Source organism: Chiloscyllium plagiosum, unplaced genomic scaffold (assembly GCF_037043375.1).
Source record: "Chiloscyllium plagiosum isolate Xiang-an unplaced genomic scaffold, Cpla_swu_hap1 HiC_scaffold_7, whole genome shotgun sequence".
In the NCBI taxonomy this organism is placed as follows: Eukaryota; Metazoa; Chordata; class Chondrichthyes; order Orectolobiformes; family Hemiscylliidae; genus Chiloscyllium; species Chiloscyllium plagiosum.
The window spans coordinates 50469811-50493200 of NW_028270145.1; the positions used below are offsets into that span (position 1 = coordinate 50469811).

The window sequence follows — 23390 nt, forward strand, 5'->3', positions numbered from 1 at the left end:
AAATAGATAATTGATAAAGACATTTTGTTTTCTACACTTTCAGCCAGCTAGTTGATAAAAGAAACTTCAATATTTAATTAACCACTAAGTATTCAGAGCTGGCATCTTGTAAATTTAAAGTATCTAATTAAGCTTATTAAAATATTAAACTACTCCTTGTGGCTCAGTGTCCCTAACTCTCGATCTGAAACTCCTGGTTCAAGTCCCACCTGCCACAAAGGTATGTGAAAACATGTCCAAACAGGTTGATTTAAAGAACAAAGCATGTCAGAAAGTAGTAATTTTTTTTAGCTTTCTAAACTCATGTAAAAATTTGAATTCTGTGAGAGTATATTGTAAGCTTACCAATTTCACTGATCAAGTTCATGAACTGCATTTGTACTTTCTTCTTATGTTTTCCACATCATTCAACAGACCAAAAATCAATTAAACACAAAAATGTTGAACCACAGGGCTTCCATCTGGTAGTAAATTAATAATCAGCAGGTATCTGAGAGTTTGCCAAGATTTGTAAAAATGACCAGTCATCTTGCAGTAATTACTCTTGACGTTTAATTATATTAATTATTGTTGGCTTGAGTAGCAGCAGAAAAAGTAATGCCTCTTTCAGGAGGATTGCATGGTCTTAAGTTATTAATTCAGTGCTTCTTTCTGGCAACAGTGCAAAACAGCAGTAACTTTGTTTGTTTGTATTTATGCTTTCTAAGACACTGCAGACTCCTAACATGTAGGTTAACCTGAAAAATGTGATGCATATATCAGATGACTGTTGTTGGCATGATGCACATTTTCTGCATTTTAACACAACAAATCCTTCAAAGTTTGTAGAAATATACAAGATTTATTTTGTAGATTAGCTTAAATATTTGGTCAACCTCTCCTTTTTGTAACATGCATAATTACTGGATATTTCCATTAATTGGTAAAAGTCAGAAATTTAAGAAAATTGAATTTAAATTGAACAATAAACATAAAACCAGAACTACACAAACATATGGATATATTTTAAAGGATCTTTGTTGATTTGTGTCAAATCAACTATATTTCATGTTTTAGTTAAATATCTTCAGTAGTGCCCAGTGTTATGATGTTTGGAATACTTTGCTATGTCATTTTTAACTTGACAAATTGTCTTTAAATAATCAGCAGTTAATTCCACTCATCATTAAACTTTTGATTTTTTTCATTAATAGGTCTTCATCCTCCTGGCCCGCCCCTGGCAAGACCAATCCTCCCTCGGGATAGAGGAACTGTTGATCGAATTATTGAATATTTAGTTGGTGATGGCCCGCAGAACAGGTGATCTTTTTAAAAGAGAGTTTTGTGAAAGCATGATTTATTAATAAATAAAACATGTGGATACAACTTAACTTAGTTTAGAAAGATATGAATGAATTGGTTTGAGGGTCACTGAACCTTTGAAAGCATTAATTTATTAAATGTCGCCTTTTAATGCTCATACTTTATTAATCTTCACAGATATGCACTTATTTGTCAGCAGTGCTTTTCCCACAATGGTATGGCCTTGAAAGAAGAATTTGAATATGTTGGTAAGAAGTACTACATTGAACTAAAAGTTATGAGTACTATGCAAACTAAAAGATACAGAGTTGATCTTGTAAAGTGAGTACTTTTGGTTTAGCTGAAAACTCATGTAAGTAAACTGCTTTTGCAGTTCATAATATGTTTTCTGTATGTCAGCTGTGCATATTAATGCCCTTTTGGAGGGTAATTTTTTTCCAGCCTCCTGCAACTTGTACAGAATTTCATCTTTCCTCCCTCCCCCCAAAAAAATGCTTTTAGTGTAGTATGCTGTTTGATTCTCCTTCCCACTCCCGTCTGCTCTGGTAATCACTGAATGTTATGGACTGTCACAGCAGGCCGTTTTGTCCACCAAAGTCTGTGTCATTGGTTGTTTTTCTCCATGAGCCATCTTTTCTAATTTCATTTGCTGGCTTGCTTCCCATAGTCTTTTATGTTCCCCTTTCCTAAGCAATTACCTAATTCCCTTTAGGAATAATTTATGAGCTCTACTTCATCAAATGTTCTTGGCAAAAAATTCCACATTCTAACCACCCTCTGTGTAAAGAACTTTTTTCTAACCGCTTCTTTAATTCATTTTAAGGTTGTTTTGGATTTGTGGTCACCCTCTGATGTATTTTCCGTTCCTTGCACAGTATCAGTCTCTGATGTGACACCTGTTCCTTCCATCACATCATCTGATGGCATTCTTCCCTGTATTTCTTCTGATCCATTGTAAACAACTTTTCCAGAGAAGTAACCCCAAAAATTTTCCTTGTGACTAATGAAAAATATGATCACCATAGGTCAGTTTTTGCACTGTATTTATAATTATTGTTCTGCTACCTTTTTCATTTGTTTGTGAGAAATGAATTTCACTGGCAAGATCAACTTTTATTGCCCATCCCTAATTATCCCTGAGATGCTGGAAAATGAGAAGTTGCAACTTAAACAGCTGCAACCTGTGTGGAGTATGTACCTCCAGAGTACTGTTTGGAAGGAAGTTCAGGAATTAGACCCTGTGCTGGTAACATACTGGTGTGTGACTTGAAGGGCAGCTTGCAAATGGCGATGTTCCTGTTTGCTTGTTCCCATTATTCTTCAAGGCATTAGAGACCCAAAGTTTGGAAGATGCTGTTGAAAAAGCCTTTATAGGTTCTACAGCACATCTTTTACAGATAGCAACCATGCTTCCCGATGGTCGATAGATTGAGCGTTTAAGGTGGATCACCAATGAAGCAGACTGTTTTGTTGTAATAGGATTGACTTTGTGTTGTTGAAACTTCATTCATCTAGACCAGTAAGGATTCAGGATTTGCTCGCATTGGAATTCTCAGCCTCTGGCCTGCTCTTGCAGCCGCAGTATTTATGTGGCTAGCCCAGTTAAGTTTCTGGTCAGTCGTGACCACCCCATTCTAAGGATGTTAATGGTCAAGTATTTAGAGGTGGTAATGCCAGTGAAAGTAAACCTTTCTGCATTGGAAATGATGATTGCCTGATGTTTGTACGGCACAGATATTACTTACTATTTATCTGCCCAACCCTGAATGTTGTCCAGGTTTTACTGTTGTTATTTGTCTCAGAGTCGAGGGTGTGATGCTGGAAAAGCACAGTAGGTCAGGCAGCATTTGAGGAGCAGGCAAATCGATGTTTCAGGAATGATGAAAGACTTTTACCTGAAACGTCAATTGTCCTGCTCCTCGGATGCTGCCTGACCTGCTGTGGTTTTCCAACACCACTCCCTCTATTCTAATCTCCAACATCTGCAGTCCTCACTTTCGCCTCATTAGTCTCAGAGCCTCTCTTGGGGAGAACATAGGATTCAATATTAATTGTTCAACACATCTTGCTAGAAATGCTTGTTTGTCGGCACTGGACAATATAGGAATTAGACTTGGCCTCAGTGGTCCATCATTCGAATATCTTTACCACCGAGGCTCAGACATGAACAAGGGTACATTTTCCAGAGCAGAAAAATTAAGGAGGATTTTTTTCTTTGAAGTTGAGGAATATAATTCAGTTTTTAACCTTTTAATGTAAAAGTTATGTCTCCATACACTCCGGTCTCATATGTATTCAAACAGTTGCTTGAAAGATAACAGGCACCAGTATGATAAATGAAAATTGCTGCAGTAAGATTAATTGACAGTCCATTATGACTGAGGGGACATCTCTGGTGCCACATAGAAGCTCATGGATGTTTCGTGGTTCCTAAAACTGATAAATGAATGCTCTTGTATTTTTATAAACAAGCTTAAACTTCAGAAATGCCTATTTTGGCATCACGCCTTTCTGTAAATAATTTGTTGCATGATCTGCCTCATTTTGTTTGCGTGCGGTTTTCATATTTGACTGCTGAATTGCAAAATAAATGTGGGAAGCATTTTATAGTGGCATTTCTAGCCCAAAGTTAAAAATCACACAACACCAGGTTATAGTCCAACAGGTTTAATTGGAAGCACACTAGCTTTCGGAGCGACGCTCTTTCAACAGGTGATTGTGGAGGGCTCGATCGTAACACAGAATTTATAGCAAAAATTTGCAGTGTGATGTAACTGAAATTATACATTGAAGAATTGATTGTCTGTTAAGCCTTTCATCTGTTAGAATACAGTGATAGTTTCACATCTTTCATGTATAAATCACAAAACCCTTTTTTTAAAGTTGCATTCTCGGGTTAGCTGTTAACAATGGTGATAGGTAGACAATATGTTGAAGGTGTTAGCCCCCTGTGTTCTCTGTCTATGACCTGATGTTTTGATTGATTCCAATCTAAAAAGTGAGATAACAGAGTTTTACATAAATTCATGCGGTTTTTGAGCTCAGCGTTCTACATGAATGTATGTGGTTTTTGAGCAAAGTGCAATGTAACTCTGAAAGTACCAAAAAAATTCACTGCACAAAATATATGTGTGCATGTGGGTCTTTGTCTGTGTGTGTGTGTGTGTGTGTGTGTGTAGTGAGTGCAGTGTGTCTTAAGTCTGTGAGGGGGTGTGTGTGCGCGCGTCCGTGTGTATGTGAGTGTGTGTGTAGGAATATCTGTGTGTGTGTGCAGTGCAATGGTGCAATTTTTTTGTACTTGCAGAGTTACATTGCACTTTGCTCAAAAACCACATACATTCATGGAGAACTCTGAGCTCAAAAACCGCATGAATTTTTAACTTTATACACCCCAGTCCAACACCGGCATCTCCGAATCATTTCTAGCCCAAGGCACGGTTACAAGAACTCTACAAGGCGGTGTTCTAATATCAATGATTTTAAGCTGCTTCATCGGAGGTGATACATCTGATAGTGGGTCAGAAATGGAGGTGCTTGCTTATTATTGTGTGGTATTCAATGCCATTCACAACTCTCATACTTAACAGTTTGTACTTTCCTTTCTTGGATAAACATACAAGACTCAGCAAGTATATGATTCACATCAAAGCAAGATACGTCACCTTCAAACCTTCACTCCCTCTATCATAAGTGCACCATAATCAGTGTTTAGCATCTACAAAATGTGCTACAATAACTTTCCAAAGCTTTTTCAGCTCATCCTGAACTCTTGACCCCCAGTGCGTAGAGGGACAAGGACAGGAACAGTGTGGGATGTCAATTACCTGCAAGATGCTCTCCGAGTTGCACACTTAAACTTGGAAAAATATTGCTGTTGGGACAAGACATTCGATATTCAACAGTGCAGTGGAAATACCTTCACTACACAGCAGTAATTTTTAATCCGACCACTCACTACCACTTTCACAATGACAATTAGTCATGGGTAATAATTACAGCCATTGTCAGTGACTTCCATATCCCATGAATAAACTTTGTTAATCATCTGTGGTTTCAACAGGAGCTTGCCATATATGTACAGTGGCCATTTCTTGGTGTGCTGTGGGCTTCTCCAGGTTGCTGGTTGTAATAATCAGTAACAGTTTCAAGACATTAATAACTTGCCAGCTTTGAGCAATGCATATTGCTTTTAGTTTGTGGTAATTAACTCAAAAATCCTGCATACAATGCCTGCATTGCTGTGCTTTACAATTAATAAACCAAAGTGAATGTTCAAAGTCCATAGTTCGGATCACCAACAATGCAGATGATAAATTACAAATTAATCAGTTTAAAATTAGAGTCTCTGATTTAGAATGGGGATGAAGAATGTTTTCTAAGCTTTGAACTCTTTGCTGGTGAATATTGGGGGTGGGGTCACTGAATAATTTTAAGAGGTAGATTAGTTCTTGACTATCATAAAAGTCAATGGTTATGGAAGGTAGGTGCAAATGTGGAGAAGAGGCCACATCCAGAACAGTCATGCTCCTATTAAATGCTGGAGCAGGATGGGACTGAATGGCCTGCTCTTGTTCATAAATTGTATGTTTGTATTAGCTGATACCTAGCTTTGATTTGAAGTCTGTAGATATAGAGAATAGGAATGTCTGAGGTTGTGAGGAACTCTCCATTTTTGAAGTCTTTGGAAATAATGAGTTTTCAATACCATGAGACTTTAGAGACGACGTATAAGACAGATGTTTGCACCTAAGGGGTCCTGTGAATAGTGTTTTGGGAAAATTTGACAATTAAGGCATACACATGTATGTGCAAGAGAAAAATGATGACAAATGTGATTGAAGGGTGTGGTTCAAGAGAAGAATGGGCTATCTGAACAAGGAATTTTTTTTACTGTAGGAAATGCAGTGTTGGCATTTTCAGCGTATCAGTACAATACAGTAGGAAACTGTATTATGAATGTTCAGGTGAGAAAGCATTCTTTCCTGATGTATGCTGAAATTATTGACAATGCTCAATCTTTTGAAATTTCACCTCCATGTGAAAGTTTCTGTCCCTGGGTTCTCGACATTTCTTTATCCTAACTGAGGGACAAATCTGTTTCATGTAACTTGAGGTTGAGTCAAATGTATAGAGGAAAGAACTGAAAATGCATAAATACGAAACTGTAAATGCAAGAATTGCTCTACGGGAGAGACATCTCTCTGGAAAGGTAATCAGTTAATAGTCATAGAGATGTACAGCATGGAAACAGACCCTTCAGTCCAACCTGTCCATGCTGACCAGATATCCCAACCCAATCTAGTCCCACCTGCCAGCACCCAGCCCATATCCCTCCAAACCCTTCCTATTCATATACCTATCCAAATGCCTCTTAAATGTTGCAATTATACCAGCCTCCACCAGATCCTCTGGCAGCTCATTCCATACACGTACCACCCTCTGCTTGAAGATTTTGCCCCTTGGGTCTCTTTTATATCTTTCCCCTCTCACCCTAAACCTATGCCCTCTAGTTCTGGACTCCCCGACCCCAGGGAAAAGACTTTGTCTATTTATCCTATCCATGCCCCTCATAATTTTGCAAATCTCTGTAAGGTCACCCCTCAGTCTCCGACGCTCCAGGGAAAACAGCCCCAGCATGTTCAGCCTCTCCTTGTAGCTCAGATCCTCCAACCCCGGCAACATCCTTGTAAATCTCTTCTGAACCCTTTCAGGTTTCACAACATCTTTCTGATAGGAAGGAGACCAGAATTGCACGCAATATTCCAACAGCTGCCTAACCAATGTCCTATACAGCCACAACATGACCTCCCAACTCTTGTACTCAATACTCTGACCAATAAAGGAAAGCATACCAAACGCCGCCTTCACTATCCTATCCTATCCTATCTACCTGCGACTCCACTTTCAAGGAGCCATGAACCTGCACTCCAAGGTCTCTTTGTTCAGCAACACTCCCTAAGACCTTACCATTAAGTGTATAAGTCCTGCTAAGATTTGCTTTCCCAAAATGCAGCACCTCGCATTTATCTGAATTAAACTCCATCTGCCACTTCTCAGCCCATTGGCCCATCAGGTCCAGATCCTATTGTAATCTGAGGTAACCCTCTTTGCTGTCCACTACACCTCCAATTTTGGTGTCATCTGCAAACTTACTAACTGTACCTCTTATGCTTGCATGTTTCAAATAATTACTTTTGTCAGAAGTGGCAAAAATTAGAGCTGCATCAGGTTTTAAACAATTGCAAATATTGGAAAAAGGGGAAGGGGAGAGCAAAAGGAAGGTCTGCAATAAAGTGGAAAGCCGGTAGGATTGAATGGCAAATGTGGTCATGTCCTTATGTTTTTGTTGATCATTTAAGAATCCAGATACACATTATTCATTAATGTTGCTTAGAATTTTCAAACCGAAATTCTGAGAATTTTTAAGTATATCTGCCGGATCGATAATGTACTGCCTTTATCCTTTTTAGGAATCATTTACTAAAGCCATGCAAATTTATGTGCATATTCCCAAGAGTTAGGCTTGGATATCTTCAAGTGCAAGGTCCTGCTGCAGTATCCCAGTTACCTTCCAAGCTTCATCAGACTGCCAGTTCAGTCAGCATTGCCACTGTTGTGGAAGAATCACTTAATTTTCTATATTAAAAAAAAATGACCAGGAGACGCAGAAAATCCTTCACAAAATTAAACTTTAATCTTACAAAATCAAAGCTGTGGGAACCAGCAAAATGTCTTCCTGACTCCTCACAATCTCTTTGTTCTCCTGCAATTTAGCATACCCAAACATACTGGCTTGCTTTGCCTTTCTAACCTAATTATCATCTGCCACACAGGTTAAATGTGATGGAGGGAACCAATCACATTACAACACCATCATCTTCAGCATTAGGCGCCTCAGGCAACTGTTTGTGTGGAGTTTGCACATTCTCCCCGTGTCTGCGTGGGTTTCCTCCGGGTGCTCTGGTTTCCTCCCACAGTCCAAAAAATGTGCGGGTTAGGTGAATCGGCCATGCTAAATTGCCGTAGTGTTAGGTGGAGGGGTAAATGTAGGGGAATGGGTCGGTGTGGACTTGTTGGGACGAAGTGCCTGTTTCCACACTGTAAGTAATCTAATCTAATTAACTCATCTCCCAGTGATTTAACTAACCTATCACAATGCACTACCCTTCTCTGTTAATGGAGCCCTGTAACATGATCCTGGGGATACATTGCAACACAAAGTTAACTACTGTCAGAATAACTTCCATACCACCCAACATTAATTGGATGTGGTGGATGCAGGAATCTGATTTATAGTACCTAGCATACTCAGATCTCTCATTGTCAGACAGTAATTTGACATCAAAGAGACTCCCACTTCCTCTCCTGAACCCCACCCTTAATGCATTTTTTTTTAACTCTCCATCTCAAGAAGTTAGTTATCAAGAAATGGCAACAGCATATTTGTCCTCCAAGTGGACAAATAGCAAGCATTAATGATTTAGTATAAGTTCATGTAATAATGACATGAAATGTATGAATACATTGGCACCATTCTCCTTCCCAGAGAATATGTCATAATATGGACCTTTCAGTGAAGCACACGAATTATAAAGTCAGCTGTGGGCTGCTAATGAATGGATTTGTGGACCAAAACAATTTAACTCCTATTATTTGTGGAGTTTTGACCAGGGGCTTATGGTTAAAAAAAACTTCCAAAAGTAATAATTTTGGATTTTTCCCAGTGGTATACTCTAGCAACAGTAGAAATGGTGAAATAGAGAGGATTAATACTTGATTTCAGGCATGATGCAGGCGGGAGGTGTTGAATTCCTGGGCCATCAGGACCAATTCTGGACAGAGACACTGATTCAGCAGAGACGGATTGTACCTCAACAGATAATTGTGCTTATAGGCAGGTTCATGAGTGTGACTAGGGAGGGTTTAAATTCTCACAGGAAAGGGTAGCAGTATAACAATGCTTTGTACACCTCCTGCTTCTTTTCTACAGTGAGTGCCAAGTTGTACTAGAGAAGGACAAATGCATCGAATAGGACCAGCTTAAGAAGGAAAATATGGTAGGGTTTTACAGTGAATTTATGCAAATACATTGTGTTGCGAATAAATTTGCTGAGCGCAAATCTAAATAAACTGGTGGTACTGTGATGTAATGATCGTAATCATGGGCAAATATGCCTTAAAAGTAAAAACTGAGAGCTTAATATTCAAATATTCAGAAAGCTAGATGGAAGAAAGAGATGTTGGTTTGAAGTACTAATTGATGAAGAGACTATGGTGTTGGAAAGAAAGTGAGTAAAGACAATCCATTTATTTAGAGTAATGCATAGGGGAGTAATCAAGGCAGTTGATGGCATTCTTAAAATACCTGAGTGTCTCCAGGTTGTGAGAGAGAGAAATAGAGCAGCAAATCTGCCGGGTGATATTCAAGAACTATAAAAGGTTTAGAGTACTTTGAGGCTGGCAAAAAAGTTTGGAAGTGCGTACTCGATCCAACTAGGAATGAGGCAATGCTGGATCTCCTGTTGGAAAATGAGGTGGGCCAACTACGCTAAGTATCTGTGGGAGAACACATGGGTATCATTTTATCATAAGGTTTAAATTAGCAACAGTTTAAAAACTAGGAAAAACTTGTGAAGTACAATATCTAATTTGGAACAGAGCTAACTTTAATGGGATGAGAAGGGAAAACGAGAAAACTGTAACAGTGATGGAAATAAATTGGAACTACGATTGATTTTTTTTTAAAGACGGTACTATTACAACTACAGGTTAGATACATTCCAGCAAAAATGAAAAATAAAGGCATGATAAATAAAGACACATGCTACCAGACCTACTGAGCTTTTCCAGCAATTTGTTTTTGTTTCTAAAAATCAGATTGAGCTTGACTAATCTGTTTGAATTATATGAAAAGGAATAGGAAAATAAATGAAAGGGAAGTACCAAACATTTATCAGTTTCAAGAATGTGCTAGACAAATTACCATACAAAAGGCTAATTAACAAAATAGAGCTTCATTGGAAAGGAGGGTTAGTACCAGCCTGATTTTGAAAATTGGTCTAAGGACAGAAAGCAGCAATTTGTGGCAGAAAGCCATGGTGTTACCCCAAGGTTCGGTGCTAGGACCACTGTGTTTTGTCATAAATGAATAGCACAATTTTAACATTTGCTGATTATACTGAAGTTGGAAGAGTGACGCACAGTTCGAATGATACTGCACCAGAGTTATGCTACAGATTGAGCAGATGGAATTTAATATGGAGAAGTGCGAAATAATGCATTTTGGCAGCAGGGATAAGGAGAGGCCATATGGACTAAGTGGCACAGTTATAAAGAAGGTAAAAGCACAGAAGGACCTGGCTGTTCATATTTCATAGATCTTTGAAGGTTATCTGATGTATTGAGGAAGTTAGCATAGCATATGGGGTCTTGGGCTTCAGAGAGGCATCAAGTACAAAATCAGGTAAATTATGTTGGACCTTTATAAAACTCTGCAATACTCCACTCAGTTTTGTTCATCTACTTTCGGAAGGATTTGAGGGTTCAGATTTGCCTGAATGTTTTTCAATCTTGGAACCGATAAAAAACCTTTTCCATTAGCTGTTGGTACAAGATCTAGGAAGCACAGATTTAATGTTTTGGACCAGGATTGCAGGGACAATATAATAAAGAGCTCTTTTGTGCAGTGTTAGATTTTGCAGCCTACAGTGTTGGATGCAGATCTGATCAATGATTTCAAAAGGGAGTTGGATAAGCTCGTGAACTCTTCCATTTGCAGGGTTTTGGGTGGAGAATAGGTAAGCTTTGCACGATGAGGAGGGAGAGATCACATCCAGACACAGTCTGATTGAGCTTATAGTTCGGGCACTTTGGAGGCACAGTGGGAATTTGGTGCAGAGGGAAAGAAGTGCATTTCGCTTATAAAATTAAATTGATTTAACAAGAATCAATATAGGATCAGAAAGCATGGAATATGTAGGTAAAGTTGAGGAACTACAGAGGGAAAGAAACCCTGATGAGAGTTACATAAAGCCTCCGAGCAGTAGTCAAGATGGGGGGCAGAAAATAAATTGGGAAATAAAAAAGGGCTGTAACAAAGACACAATTACACTAATCATGGGATACTTCAATAGGCAGGTGGACTAGGAAAATCTTGTTGGTAGCTAATCCCAAGAAACAGAATTTGTTTATTGTCAATGATTATCGTTTTCTTTTGAGCAGTTGGTGGTAGAGTCCACTAGAGAACAGGCAATTCTGGATTGAGTGATGGGTAATGAGAATCATAGAGTCCCTACAGTGTGGAAACAGGCCCTTTGGCCCAACAAGTCCACACTGGCCCTCTGAAGAGCATCCCATCCAGACCCATTCCTCTACCCTTTACACTACATTTTTCCTGACTAATGCACCTAGCCTACATATCCCTGAACACTATGGGCAATTTAGTATGGCCAATTCACCTAACCTGCACATCTTTGACTGTGGGAGGAAACAGGAGCACCAGGAGGAAATCCATGCAGACACAGGGAGAATGTGCAAACTTCACATGTGTAGCTGTAGCTGCCCAAGGCTGGAATTGAACCCAGGTCCTTGGTGCCATGAGGCAGCAGTACTGACCACTGAGCCACCATACTGCCCAATGAGGCAGACTTGATTATGGAACTGAAGGTGGAAGGTGGAGGAAATGCTTGTGACTGAAATATGATAGAACTCAGCCTGTAGTTTGAGAGGGTAAAACTGGAATCAGATGGAACAGTATTACAGTGGAGTAAAAGCAACAGCGAAGATGTGAGGGAGGTGCTGGTCAGAGTTGATTGGATGGGAGCCTAGGTATGGAAGACAGTGAAGCAGCAAAGGAGTTTGAGGGTAATTTGGGAGGCACAGTAGAAATTCATCCTAAGGAAGAAGAAATATAAAAAGGGGAGGTGAGGCAACCATGGCTGACCAGAGAAGTCAGGGACAATATAAAAGAAAAAGAAAAAACATATAATGTAGTGAAGATCAGTGGCTAGCCTTTAAAACTCAGTAGAGGACATCTAGAAAAGCAAGTAATAAGGAGAGAGAGATGATGAAATGAGTGTAAGTTAGCTAGTAGTATAAAAAGAAACTTGAGTTTTATTTTAGATGTATAAAATGTGAGAGAAGGGCAAGAGTGGGTATTGTACTTCTGGAAAGTGAGGCTGGAGAAGTAGTAATGTGGAACGTAGAAATGGTCGGGGAACTGATTAGGTATTTTGCATCAGCCTTTACAAAGAAAGACACTAGTAGCATCCAAGAATTTCAAGAGATCGGAGACAGAAGTGAGTGTAGTGGTCATCACTGAGGAGCAGTGGTTGGGAAAGCTGAAAGTGGATAAATCACCCAGACTGGATGGCATACACCCCAGAATTCTGAAGGAGATAGCTGAGGAGATTGTGGAGGCATTGAAGGTGATCTTTCAGGAGTCAAAGAGGGTTCCAAACAACTGGAAAACAGCTAATGTAATATCCCCCTGTTTAGAAAGGTAGGGAGGCAGAAGATGGTAAATTATAGTCCAGTTAGCCTAACCTCGGTCACTGGTAAGATTTTAGAGTCTGTTACTAAGGGTGCGATTGCAGAGCATCTATTAGAGTAAATTGAGGAAGTGACAAGCAAGTTAGACAAAGGACAGGCAGTGAATGTGATGTAATTACATTTCCAAAAGGCCTTTGTCAAGGTGCTTCACAGCAGGCTACTAAATAAGATAAGGGTCCATAGTGTTAGGGGCAAGATAGAGGATTGGCTGACTGGCAGAAGGCAGAGAGTGCATTTAAAGGGATCCTTTTCAGGATGACAGCCTGTAACTAGTAGAGTTCTGAAGGAGTCAGTGTTCGACCACAACCATTCATGTTACACATTGGCAATCAAGAAGAAACATCAGAGAGTGAGCAAAGGTTGTTCAGGAAAAGTTGTCAGACCATTCATAGTACCTACAGGTCAACCTCTGGATGGTAGCCGATAACGAGTGGTATTCCACAAGGCTCAGTGTTGAGACCCCAGCTTTTCACTTTATACATTAACGATCTAGATGAAGGAACTGAGGGCATTCTGGCTAAGTTTGCAAATGATATAAAGATAAGTAGAGGGACAGGGAGCATTGAGGAGGTGGGGAAGTTGCAGGAGGATTTGGATACATTAGGAGAGTGGGCAAAGAAGTGTCAGATGGAGTACAACGTAGGAAAAGTGTGAGGTCGTGCACTTTAGTAGGAAGAATTATTTTCTAAATGGGGAAAAAATTCAGAAGTCTGAAGTACAAAGAAACTTGGGAGTTCTAGTCCAGGATTCTCAAGGTAAACTTGCAGATTGAGTCAGTAGTTGGGAAGACAAATGCAATAATAGCATTTATTTTGAGAGGGCTTGAATATAAGAGCAGGGATGTACTTCTGAGGCTCTATAACACTCTGGTCAGACCACATTTGGAGTATTGTGTGCAGTTTTGGGCCCCATGTTTCAGGAAGGATGTACTGGCCCTGGAGCATGTTCAGAGGAGATTTGTAACAATGGTCCCAGAAATGAAAAACTTAATCTATGAGGAGTGTTTGCATACTCTGGGTCTGTACTCAATGGAGTGTAGAAGGATGGAGTGGGAGCTAATTGAAACATAAAGAATACTGAATGGCCTGAACTGAGTGGATGTTGGGAAGATGGTTCCATAGGTAGGAAAGACTATGATCCGAGGGCACAACCTTAGACTAAAGCGAAGACCTTTTTAGAATGGCGATAAGGAGAAACCTCTTCAGCCAGAGAGTAGTGAATCTAAGGAATTCATTGCAGCAGAAGGCTGTGCAGGCCAGGTCATTGAGTATATTTAAGACTGTGATTGATAGATTCTTGATTATCAAGGGTTCTGGGGAGAAAGCAGGAGAATGGGAATGAGAAACTTATCAGCCGTGATTGAATGGCGGAGCAGACTCGATGGGCTGAATGGCTTAATTTCTGCTTCTATGTCTTATGATCTTATCTTATTCTCTCAATTTTAACATGCAGGTTCAGTTGGCAGTTTGGAAGGCAAACACAATGTTAGCATTCATTTTGAGACGGCTAGAACACTAGCAGTGATGTACTCCTGAGACTATATATAAGCCTCTGGTCAAACCGCATTGGAATATTCTGAGCGGATTTTGGACCCATTTCTGTTCAAGGGCATGATCGCCTTAGAGGCAGACCATAAAGACTTTGCAAGAATGATTACAGGGATGAAGGGCTTGTCATAATGAGAAGTAGTTGAGGACTCTGGGTCCACAGTCGATGGAAATTAGAAGGACGCGGGGCATACCTCATTGCTACTTACAGAATAGTGAGAGAGCAGCAGGAGAGACCAGGACCCAAGGGCACAGCCTCCAAGTGAAGGCATGACCCATTAGTACTCAAATGAGGAGGAATGTCTTCATCCAGGGAGTGATGCATCTGTGAAAATCATTGCTGTGGATGCCAAGTCACTGTCTGTGGTTAAAACAGAGGTTGATTGGCTTTTGATAAAGGGATTAAAGGTTATGGGGAGAAGGCCGGAGAATGGGGCTGAGGAACATATAAGTGATCGAATAGTGGAGCAGACACAACTGGCTGAATGGCCTAATGCTGCTCCGATAGCTTATGATCTTATTAGATGGATTCATCACGCTTGCATGGACCTGATGGGCCACATGGCCTCATTCTGTGCTGTACTGACTTTATAAAAAGTGTGTTATAATCTTATAAAGTTTTCTTTCTGTTTCCTTCACTAGCATTCAGATGTGCGTATTGCTTCTTTCTTAATCCGGCACGGAGAACAAGACCTCAGGCTCCAAGACTTCCAGACTTCAACTTTGAAAAAAGAACATGTTGTGATTCTCAAAGCTCTGTTGGCTCTCAGTCTGTAGTTCATGATAGCCAACCTGCTAACGGTATATACTTGTGATTAAATCTCTACTTATAATCAAAGCATTGACAAACGTGTTATAATTAATGAAGGATATATTACTCGAGTATTCAAAAGCTTTGTTCCCAGTTTAATTCTGTTTAATGTTATCCCTTCACTTTACTGAATTCTACACGTTATCTCTCTACTCAGCAAAGTGCAGACTGGCATTAGACTTTGAACAAATTTGTACCTTATTATATAATATAGTTCACACTTTTAATTTTAAAAATCTTGTTTTGTCTCCTAATCTGAAGATTAAAATAAGGTGTGAGGGAACAGAGTACAAGTTCTTGAAAAATGTGAGTTGGGACTCTGAGATATTTTCCTTCCTCCTTTAGCTTGATTTGTGTTTCACTGTATTGCCCATTGCTGCATTGGAGCAGTAAGTTGGTGGCTTCTGATATCAGTGCTTAGTGCCTGGAACAGGAAGTCGGCACCCGCTCAGCATATATGTATTTCCATAGTGTTGCTGTTGCATTTATTGGCCTACCTGCCACTTCATTTGTTATTTCCCTCATTACCTCCCTTACACTCCGTGTCTGCTTCCTCGCTTGCAGAGAACACCTTAAACTTTATTAGTAAGGCAGTAGATGTCTGTAGTGGGGCAAGAAGAGGATCTGCCAAATATTGGAAGTGGGCACAGAGAAAATTGCAATCTTAGAATATTAACCTCAAAACACCAGATTAAAAATTCTATGAAAAGTCCAATCTTTAACCATGGCTGAAGGAGTAACTCCCTTGAGGTTTAAGCTAATGATACGGTGATGACACTGGGACATCTGAAGTGTAAAGTAATGGTGTAAAGTAATTAAATGTATAATTCCTTAACCAGTAAGATTTAAGGAGTAAGAATGCTACAATAACGATGAAAGAGGAAGACGAATTGGTACAGAGAACTGGTGAGAGACAATGGATGTGTAAGAAAAAAGATCACTTAAAATTTGACCTTTACCACATACAGGGATAAGGTACAACAGTTTAATTTGTTCCCTTGCTGAGCTCAACTAGTTAAGTGGGATTGCATTAACAGTTAGGAGCTGAGAGAAAATCTTGGGTTGTCAAACTCCAGCCCTAGCTTTCTATAACACATTTACAGGGTAATTCAGTTACAAATCTGAAGTTCTTAGAAAAAAAACAAGTACTCCAGGACAGGATGTTTGTGCAAAACTATGGCAGTGTATGTTATCCAGCAAGTTCTGATGATCAATGTAAAGACCGTACCTTTTTTATCTTGCTGTATTTTTAATTGTGGATGGAAATGGAAAAGAACGATTTTAAAAACCAAGGATTATTGAAGGGTTACTGGATTTTTTTAAAAACAGAAAGCTGATACTTATTGCTCATGCTGTATTATACACAGCTGTTAGTCAAGTAGTGGGGAAAGCCTAGTCACAGGTGAACGTGAGCCATGGGACTGTGTATGACTAGGGATTTTGCAAGCAACATGTAACTGATTTGCTTGTGAAATGGTGACCAGGTATTGATGATAGGGGCCTCCTGCCTGCCAACAAGTATGTGATTGACTCCCGTGTAGCTGAACAAATTGGGGTGTGAATGTTCACGTCAGAAGCTATCAGAGTGCTAGAAGGAGCTGCTTTTGCTTGACAATGAGAAAAGTACATCAAGCCTGAAGATAACCAGTTCATTTTCCTTTTATTAGTTTCTTGTAACTGTGACCTTTAAGTGTGAACCAATCACTCTGTGCCTCCTATGAACAAGTGTAAATCCTAGAGAAGGCAGGTCAAGAAACAGTGTTCTGATCAGCAAAAGAATTACTTCAGCCAGCTCTGTGGAGACGGTCCATTGACCTGCTTTCCAAGTCTTTCCCTCCACCCGTAACACCTTTTTTGTTGTGCCATTCTGTATGTACATATAGAGGGGGAGTTGGATGTCAACAGTCCATAATTGTTTATCTACAGTTATAATTTATTATGAAATAATATATTCTTATTCTTGTTAAAGTACAGAAAGCTAATCTGTGCTTTCTGTCAACTTGAGTCCAAATGGGGAATTCTGTGGTTAAATATCTTTTTTCTAGATTTCTCCATGAACAGCAGGACATAATTTCCAGTGTGCTTCTCCAGTGCGACCTTAATTGCAAGAACTGAAAATTCACTTTAGGAGTTAGATGTGGGAAGGGATTAGTGGAGGGAAGCACCCTTTGCAATCATTGTAAATAATTTAGAACAACAAATTTTAGAATTAAAATATTGGCATGAGTGAGAAAAAGAAAATAAGGCTACATATATCTTTTATGGAATAAGTCATTGCAAACATTTTCACCTGCACCCTGATCAAATTAAAGGTTAAAAAAAGGATTGTTTCAGTAATTAGTATATACTTTTGGATCAGTTAGATAATGAATTTGTGCCCATTTGGAAGTTTTATGGTGTCAATGCATTCAACTTATATGAATTAGTTTCTTTTTTTTTTTGTGTTCTAGAACAAAATGCAGATGCCGAAACACAAAATGTTGTACCTATCGATGATACCAATCAAGTTGAAAGTGTTAAAGAAGGATCTACTTCAGTGGAGGTTGACAGACGTGATGACAGGCAAATAGAGCCTGAGGAACAACTAAAAGAAGATGAAAATGATATTGAAATAACTAAAGTTGAAGAGTCTACGGAGGGAGATTAAATGGCAAAGTGTCCTGCAACTCAGCAAGTAGCTGAAGCTTTAATATATTTTCCCACAACAGCATACCAGTTGGTTCTGCCAGATGCTGAATGCAATGGGTTAACAGATTAGGTAAAAATTTAAAAGGTTCATCTCTTGTCAGTATTAAAATAACGTTACGAGTCTTTTTGTTTCTGCAGAAAAAAATCTAGATTCACTGTATGTAATTCTTTGTGTTAAATCTGCACATTACCAGTAATATTAAATAGCAAAGGCTGCTTTTTCAGTTGTCAGGTCACAGCGCCCTTTGGTTTTCAGACGTACTGTACAAAATTGGAGGATTAGAATCCAATTGCTATTTAAAATGGGTTGACCATTTCACCCTATTTCACTTGAAATGAGATTTACTTGGACAGAGGTCTTTTTTTTATATTTTAAAGACTATTTAATTTATAATGCTTTAAACTCTTGAAAGGTTTAAGCTGGATTAGGGAAAAAGATAATTTAATGGAAAATACATTTACTTGTCTGATAGGTGTATAAGACTTGATGTTTACATTCAGAAATTAAAAACTAGCTTTTTATATTTTTAAACCTGGAACCTTTGGTTGTAGGGTTAGCCTGTCCTTTGTATATTTAATATTTAAAAACTGTTCACTTGGATAATGTGTTTTCTTTGTCTGTGGATGATGAATTCACATGCTGTTGTAGAGGAGGTACATTGCAGATTTTTCTACTAAGTTTATATGAAAAGCTATTGTGTTACAGGGACAAAATAATGATCCAGGGATTATCCCCGGTGTTGTACGGTGTGCATGTGCGCTTTAGAAATTTTGAAAGTTAAATAAATTGTAATTACCATGTTTGCATCTACTAAGCGCTTTAAACTATTTAAATTCTACTTTACCCCGTATAAAAATCAAATTCATAATGCCTCAAAAAGATATCCTGTGTCTTTGATGTACTTATTTAGTTGATGCTAAAATACCCATGCTCATAACCACAAAAGGATAATTTTTAAATGTTATTCCACCTAAGTCAAAATATGAATTTTATTCCTCAAATCTGAAATTCCAGCTTGCCACTTAGTATATTGTGTGAATGACCACTGCTCGACACTGATGTATATTTAGTTTCTGATAAAGTAGTATCTCTAGAATAAATTTTAAAAATAAGTGCTTCATTAAAGCTATGCTTCAATTCAGTGATTGACTATTGGGATCTGTAACTAGTATGTTCAGATTTTAATCCCAGTTTTGATGTGCATGCATTTCAGGTTTCATGTACTACAAATGTTATTTAGTTGTTTAATGATAAGGTTGTGAGGAAAATAATATATTTACATCTCGTGTAATAATGTGTCCATGAAATTGCCATTGGGCCAAGCCATGCTGGAACGGAAACATAAGCAGGCAGCAGTTGAGTGTTCAGGATGTACAAGACTTTTTGTTTTGAGGGGCAAGGTGCAAGATTCATGTATTTATTGCAGGATGTTTCAAACCTACATCTAGGAGGCTAAGATAAAGCATGTTCAATTAACAGGATATAATCAAGGCGATCTTGTATACCATTTAAAAGTTGTGATTTTGGATAATAATAATTTGCCGCAGAGAGACTTCTATAATAAACTATTTTCTGTGTACCTGAGTAAAATCTTGCTGTCGATCTTTTTCTCTTCATAAAGAACTTAGATTACTGAAAATGCTCCCTCTGGTCTACTATGCACACACTAATTATATATTTAAAACAATGTGGGAAATTAACGACTTGGGGTTTCACTCAGATAGGAATTGAATTTACTCAGAATTTGTAATTTATTCTCTTTGTTTCACTTGTGATTTTTGTTTAAATGGGTTATTTTGTTTTGATACTGTAGCATCTTGTGTTTATATAGACACGTTCTTAAAGATTTCTTTGTAACAAATTCTGTTTGTTGCCATGCACAGAATCAATTACCTTCCTAAGGACACAATTTATTTTTGAATAATCATAAATAGGCATAAGGTTGTTCTTTTGATTCCTGTAGTATTTTCAAAAATTTGTTTAATGAAACTGTTCTTTGAAACCCAGACATGCTACTGTGCATACAATTTAAGTTCGAGCTTTTCATGAAGCATCAAAAGAGGCTTATCTTTAGTAGACTTATATAAATGTACATTCCCAAATCCCCTTATCTGTTTCTTCTCAAATTTCTTTGTATTGACAGTATCAGAAAAACATGCTAAATAAATTAGGTGTTTAGTGTACTTGTTTTTGTACTTACATTAAATAAATTTCATTTTCTGTATTTTTAATAAATCGTTGCCCTCAGGAAATTGAATACTAATTAGTGGAATGTATTCCCTCCTTTGTCTGTCCACCTTCTTTATTCTTTATTCATTTTCCAATCCTCCCAAGTTTTGGTTAACAGCTCTAGTGCAGAGATATGTGGTTGTGCTTTGACCTGCCAATGAAACGCACCCTATCTGCACCTTTCTGTTTTTTTTACTTCATGCCCAGCATCCTTGGCTCCATGAGCAAACCTGTTAGTTTGTGGAGAATTTTGGAAATTTGAATAAAGGACCTTTTAATATGTAATGCTGCTTTTCATCCATTGTTTTCTTTCCAGTAGTTGGTGACTATCCTCTTGCTGTTTCCAAGCTAGGTGACTGTATCTTGCTGTTAGTTGATTAAATTAGTAATTAGCTACTCAAATAAGTAAGAACATAGGAAATAGGAGCCAGAGTAGGCATCAAGTAGGAGCTTGTTCCACCATTCAGTAAGATCATGGCTGATCTTTAATGGACTCAGCTCCACTTACCTGTCCACTTATAATAAACCTTAGTTCCTCACTGTTCAAAAATCTATGTATCTTTGGCTTAAAAACATTCAATGAAGTAGCCTGAACTGCTTCATTGGGCAGGGAATTCCAAAGATTCACAATCCTTTGAGTGAAGTTTGTCCTCAACTCAGTTCTAAATCTGATTTCCCCTTATTTTGAGGCGATGCCTCCTAGTTCTGATTTCACCTGTCAGTGGAAACAACCTCCCTGCTTCTACCTTATCTACTCCCTTGACACTTTTTATGTTCCTTTAAACCCCCCCACCCCCTTCCCCGATCCATCTTCTAAATTCCAATGAGTATAATCCCAGTCTACTCAATTTCTCCTCATGATGCAACCCTCTTAATTCCTGAATCAATCTAGTGAACCTCCTCTGCATCCCCTCCTAATAGGCAAAATAGGCCAGGTGGTGTGTTCTGACTGCAGTGTGCAAGTGCCTGTGGAAAGCATTGCAGTCTTGGACACTGGTATCTGCAGTAATTGGCTGTAACTTCAGCATCTTTCAAGTTGACAGGCTGTGACTATTCCTCATGAAGGGCTTTTGCCCGAAACGTTGATTTTCCTGCTCCTCGAATGCTGCCTAACCTGCTGTGCTTTTCCAGCACCACTCTAATCTAGATTCTGGTTTCCAGCATCTGCAGTCCTTGTTTTTACCTAGGCTGTGACTAAGACAGAAATCATAGTCCTCCGTGCTGCTTCTGGCTTGGATTCACAAACCCTGACCCAAGCACAGTGAGCACCATAGAGTCCTGGCCCCTGGTTATGGTGCTTTGATATTACCCTGTTCCAGAACTTGACACTAACTGATGAAGAATCAGTGCTAGTGCCTCTGCTATTTGCAATCTATTAATTACTTAGACAAAGAAGCCAAATGTAACTGCAATGAGGTCTGCTGGCAATACAAGGCTAGGCGGAAATGTAAGATGAAAAGAAATATAGAGACATTGAGTAGGCAACAAGATGGATGATAAAATACAATTTGGGCAATGAGAAGTATGGCCTTAAAGCTAGAAGGCTGAACTTTTTTTTTAAAAGATGTACAAGTTGTAAATGTTAATGTTGGGAGTGACTCATACAAGGAACAATAAATTAGTCTGGTAATCCACAGTGCACTGAAGATTCACTAATTTATTCCTAGGATGAGAATTTGAGTAAATTGGGCTGTTATTCTCTGGAATTTAGAACAATGAAAGGTCATCCAATTGAAAAATTCCAGGCTATGAAGAATCTCGACTGGGTAGACAATTTGCTCCTGTAGCTGGGCAGTCTGGAACATAAGGTCAGAGTCTCCAAGCAAGAGCCTGATCATTTAGGACTAGGAGATTTCTTTTCACTCAAAGGATTGTGAATCTTTCGAACCGTATGTGCTAGAATTTTGTGTGGATTATGGGATATAGTAAATAAAGACAAGTTTTTGGTTTTTGAAGAAATCAAGAAATATGGAAAGCAGGAAAGGAAAGTGGAGTAAAGGCCAGTGGTCTGCTTTTACAAATGGCAATGAAGGCTCAAGAGGCAGAATGGGCAAAAGATACAAGTTAGAATGAATTTTATGTCATAATTTTGCAGCTGCCACTGAAAAAACTTAAAGTCTTGGGCTGATTTAAAACTCAAATTCCAGGAGTGATGAGTGTCATTGTTTTACTATGGTGCATTTCTAATTTCGTTCTTTCTCCCTCTGCCATTTTCTCTTTTTGATTGTTTAAAATAATGCTACATGATAATACTTGCATGATATTCTCTACTAATTATTATTTGATTCTCTTTCGAAACCCTCATTGAATCTGCCTCTACTACATTTGTTGGCAGTGCATTTCAGACCCTTAATCACGTGGCGTGGAGAAAGCCTTTCCTTTATGCTGTTGCTTCTTTTTGCCAATCACCTTTGGTCGGAATCCTGTAGTTCTTGAAGCTTCCTGTGTAGGTGGTGGCATGATGATAATATCATGATTACTAATTCAGAGGTCCAGGCTGATGGTTGAGGGTCACAGATTCAAATTTCACTATAATGGTTAGGATAGGTAAGGAGTTGAAGCTACAGCCTAATGATTATCTAACAAGTTTGAAGTGCTCACCTGTGAATGGAAGCAAGATCTGTAAGGAGGCGAAGTAAACTGATTAGTTCAGGATGCCTTTCAAATGGGTGTATAGAGGTCATGGGGGGGATTAAAAATGAATGTAATGCTTTTGGATCATAGTGTATGTAGACACTGTTGGTAGACATAGCTCTATACAGCCAAGAGCTCACTGCTTGGTCATAGGACTTGATGTTAACTCAGTCTCTCAACAGAAAATTCCAGACTTTTTGTTTTTCCACCAATCTTTTGTTTAGTTCCAGTCTATTACTTTATGCTGGTGGCATTGTGGTATTGTCACTGTGCTAGTAGTGTTTTAATGACATAGGTTAAAATCCAACCATGTAGATAGTAACATTTTAAATTACCCTATATGTTCATGTAAACGTTGAATTTTTTTAGATTTTTTTTAAGGTTAAATTTATGGGATTGACTATTACATGGATGCTACTTTTGAGGGGCTGAAATTCATGCTGCAGTCCAAAATACAATATCAAGAGCAGAAGCCCAATTGATTTCTAAATTAATAAAGAAAAAAATGTTGATCTGTTATCTGTGAAGAACTAGGATTGACTTTTACACAAGACACATGGAAAATTCCAGATTTTTTGGCCAAAAATAGGGAACTGACTTTTACATGAGACCAACGTTTACTCTAATA

At 38.6% G+C, this 23390-nt stretch overlaps 1 protein-coding gene across 3 annotated transcripts in view; it reads left to right on the forward strand.

The window, feature by feature from the left end:
* lnpk (lunapark, ER junction formation factor) overlaps positions 1-20081 on the forward strand; it is a 96814-nt gene extending 76733 nt beyond the window's left edge. For all 3 annotated transcript variants that reach the window (XM_043693563.2, XM_043693562.2, XM_087989000.1), the window contains 4 exons: positions 1194-1299; positions 1480-1550; positions 15042-15200; positions 17661-20081. In XM_043693563.2, coding sequence (XP_043549498.1) covers positions 1194-1299; positions 1480-1550; positions 15042-15200; positions 17661-17857 — 533 coding nt within the window. In that variant the 3' untranslated portion in view covers positions 17858-20081. The remainder of the gene's footprint in view (positions 1-1193; positions 1300-1479; positions 1551-15041; positions 15201-17660) is intronic.
* The last annotated feature ends 3309 nt before the right edge of the window (positions 20082-23390 follow it).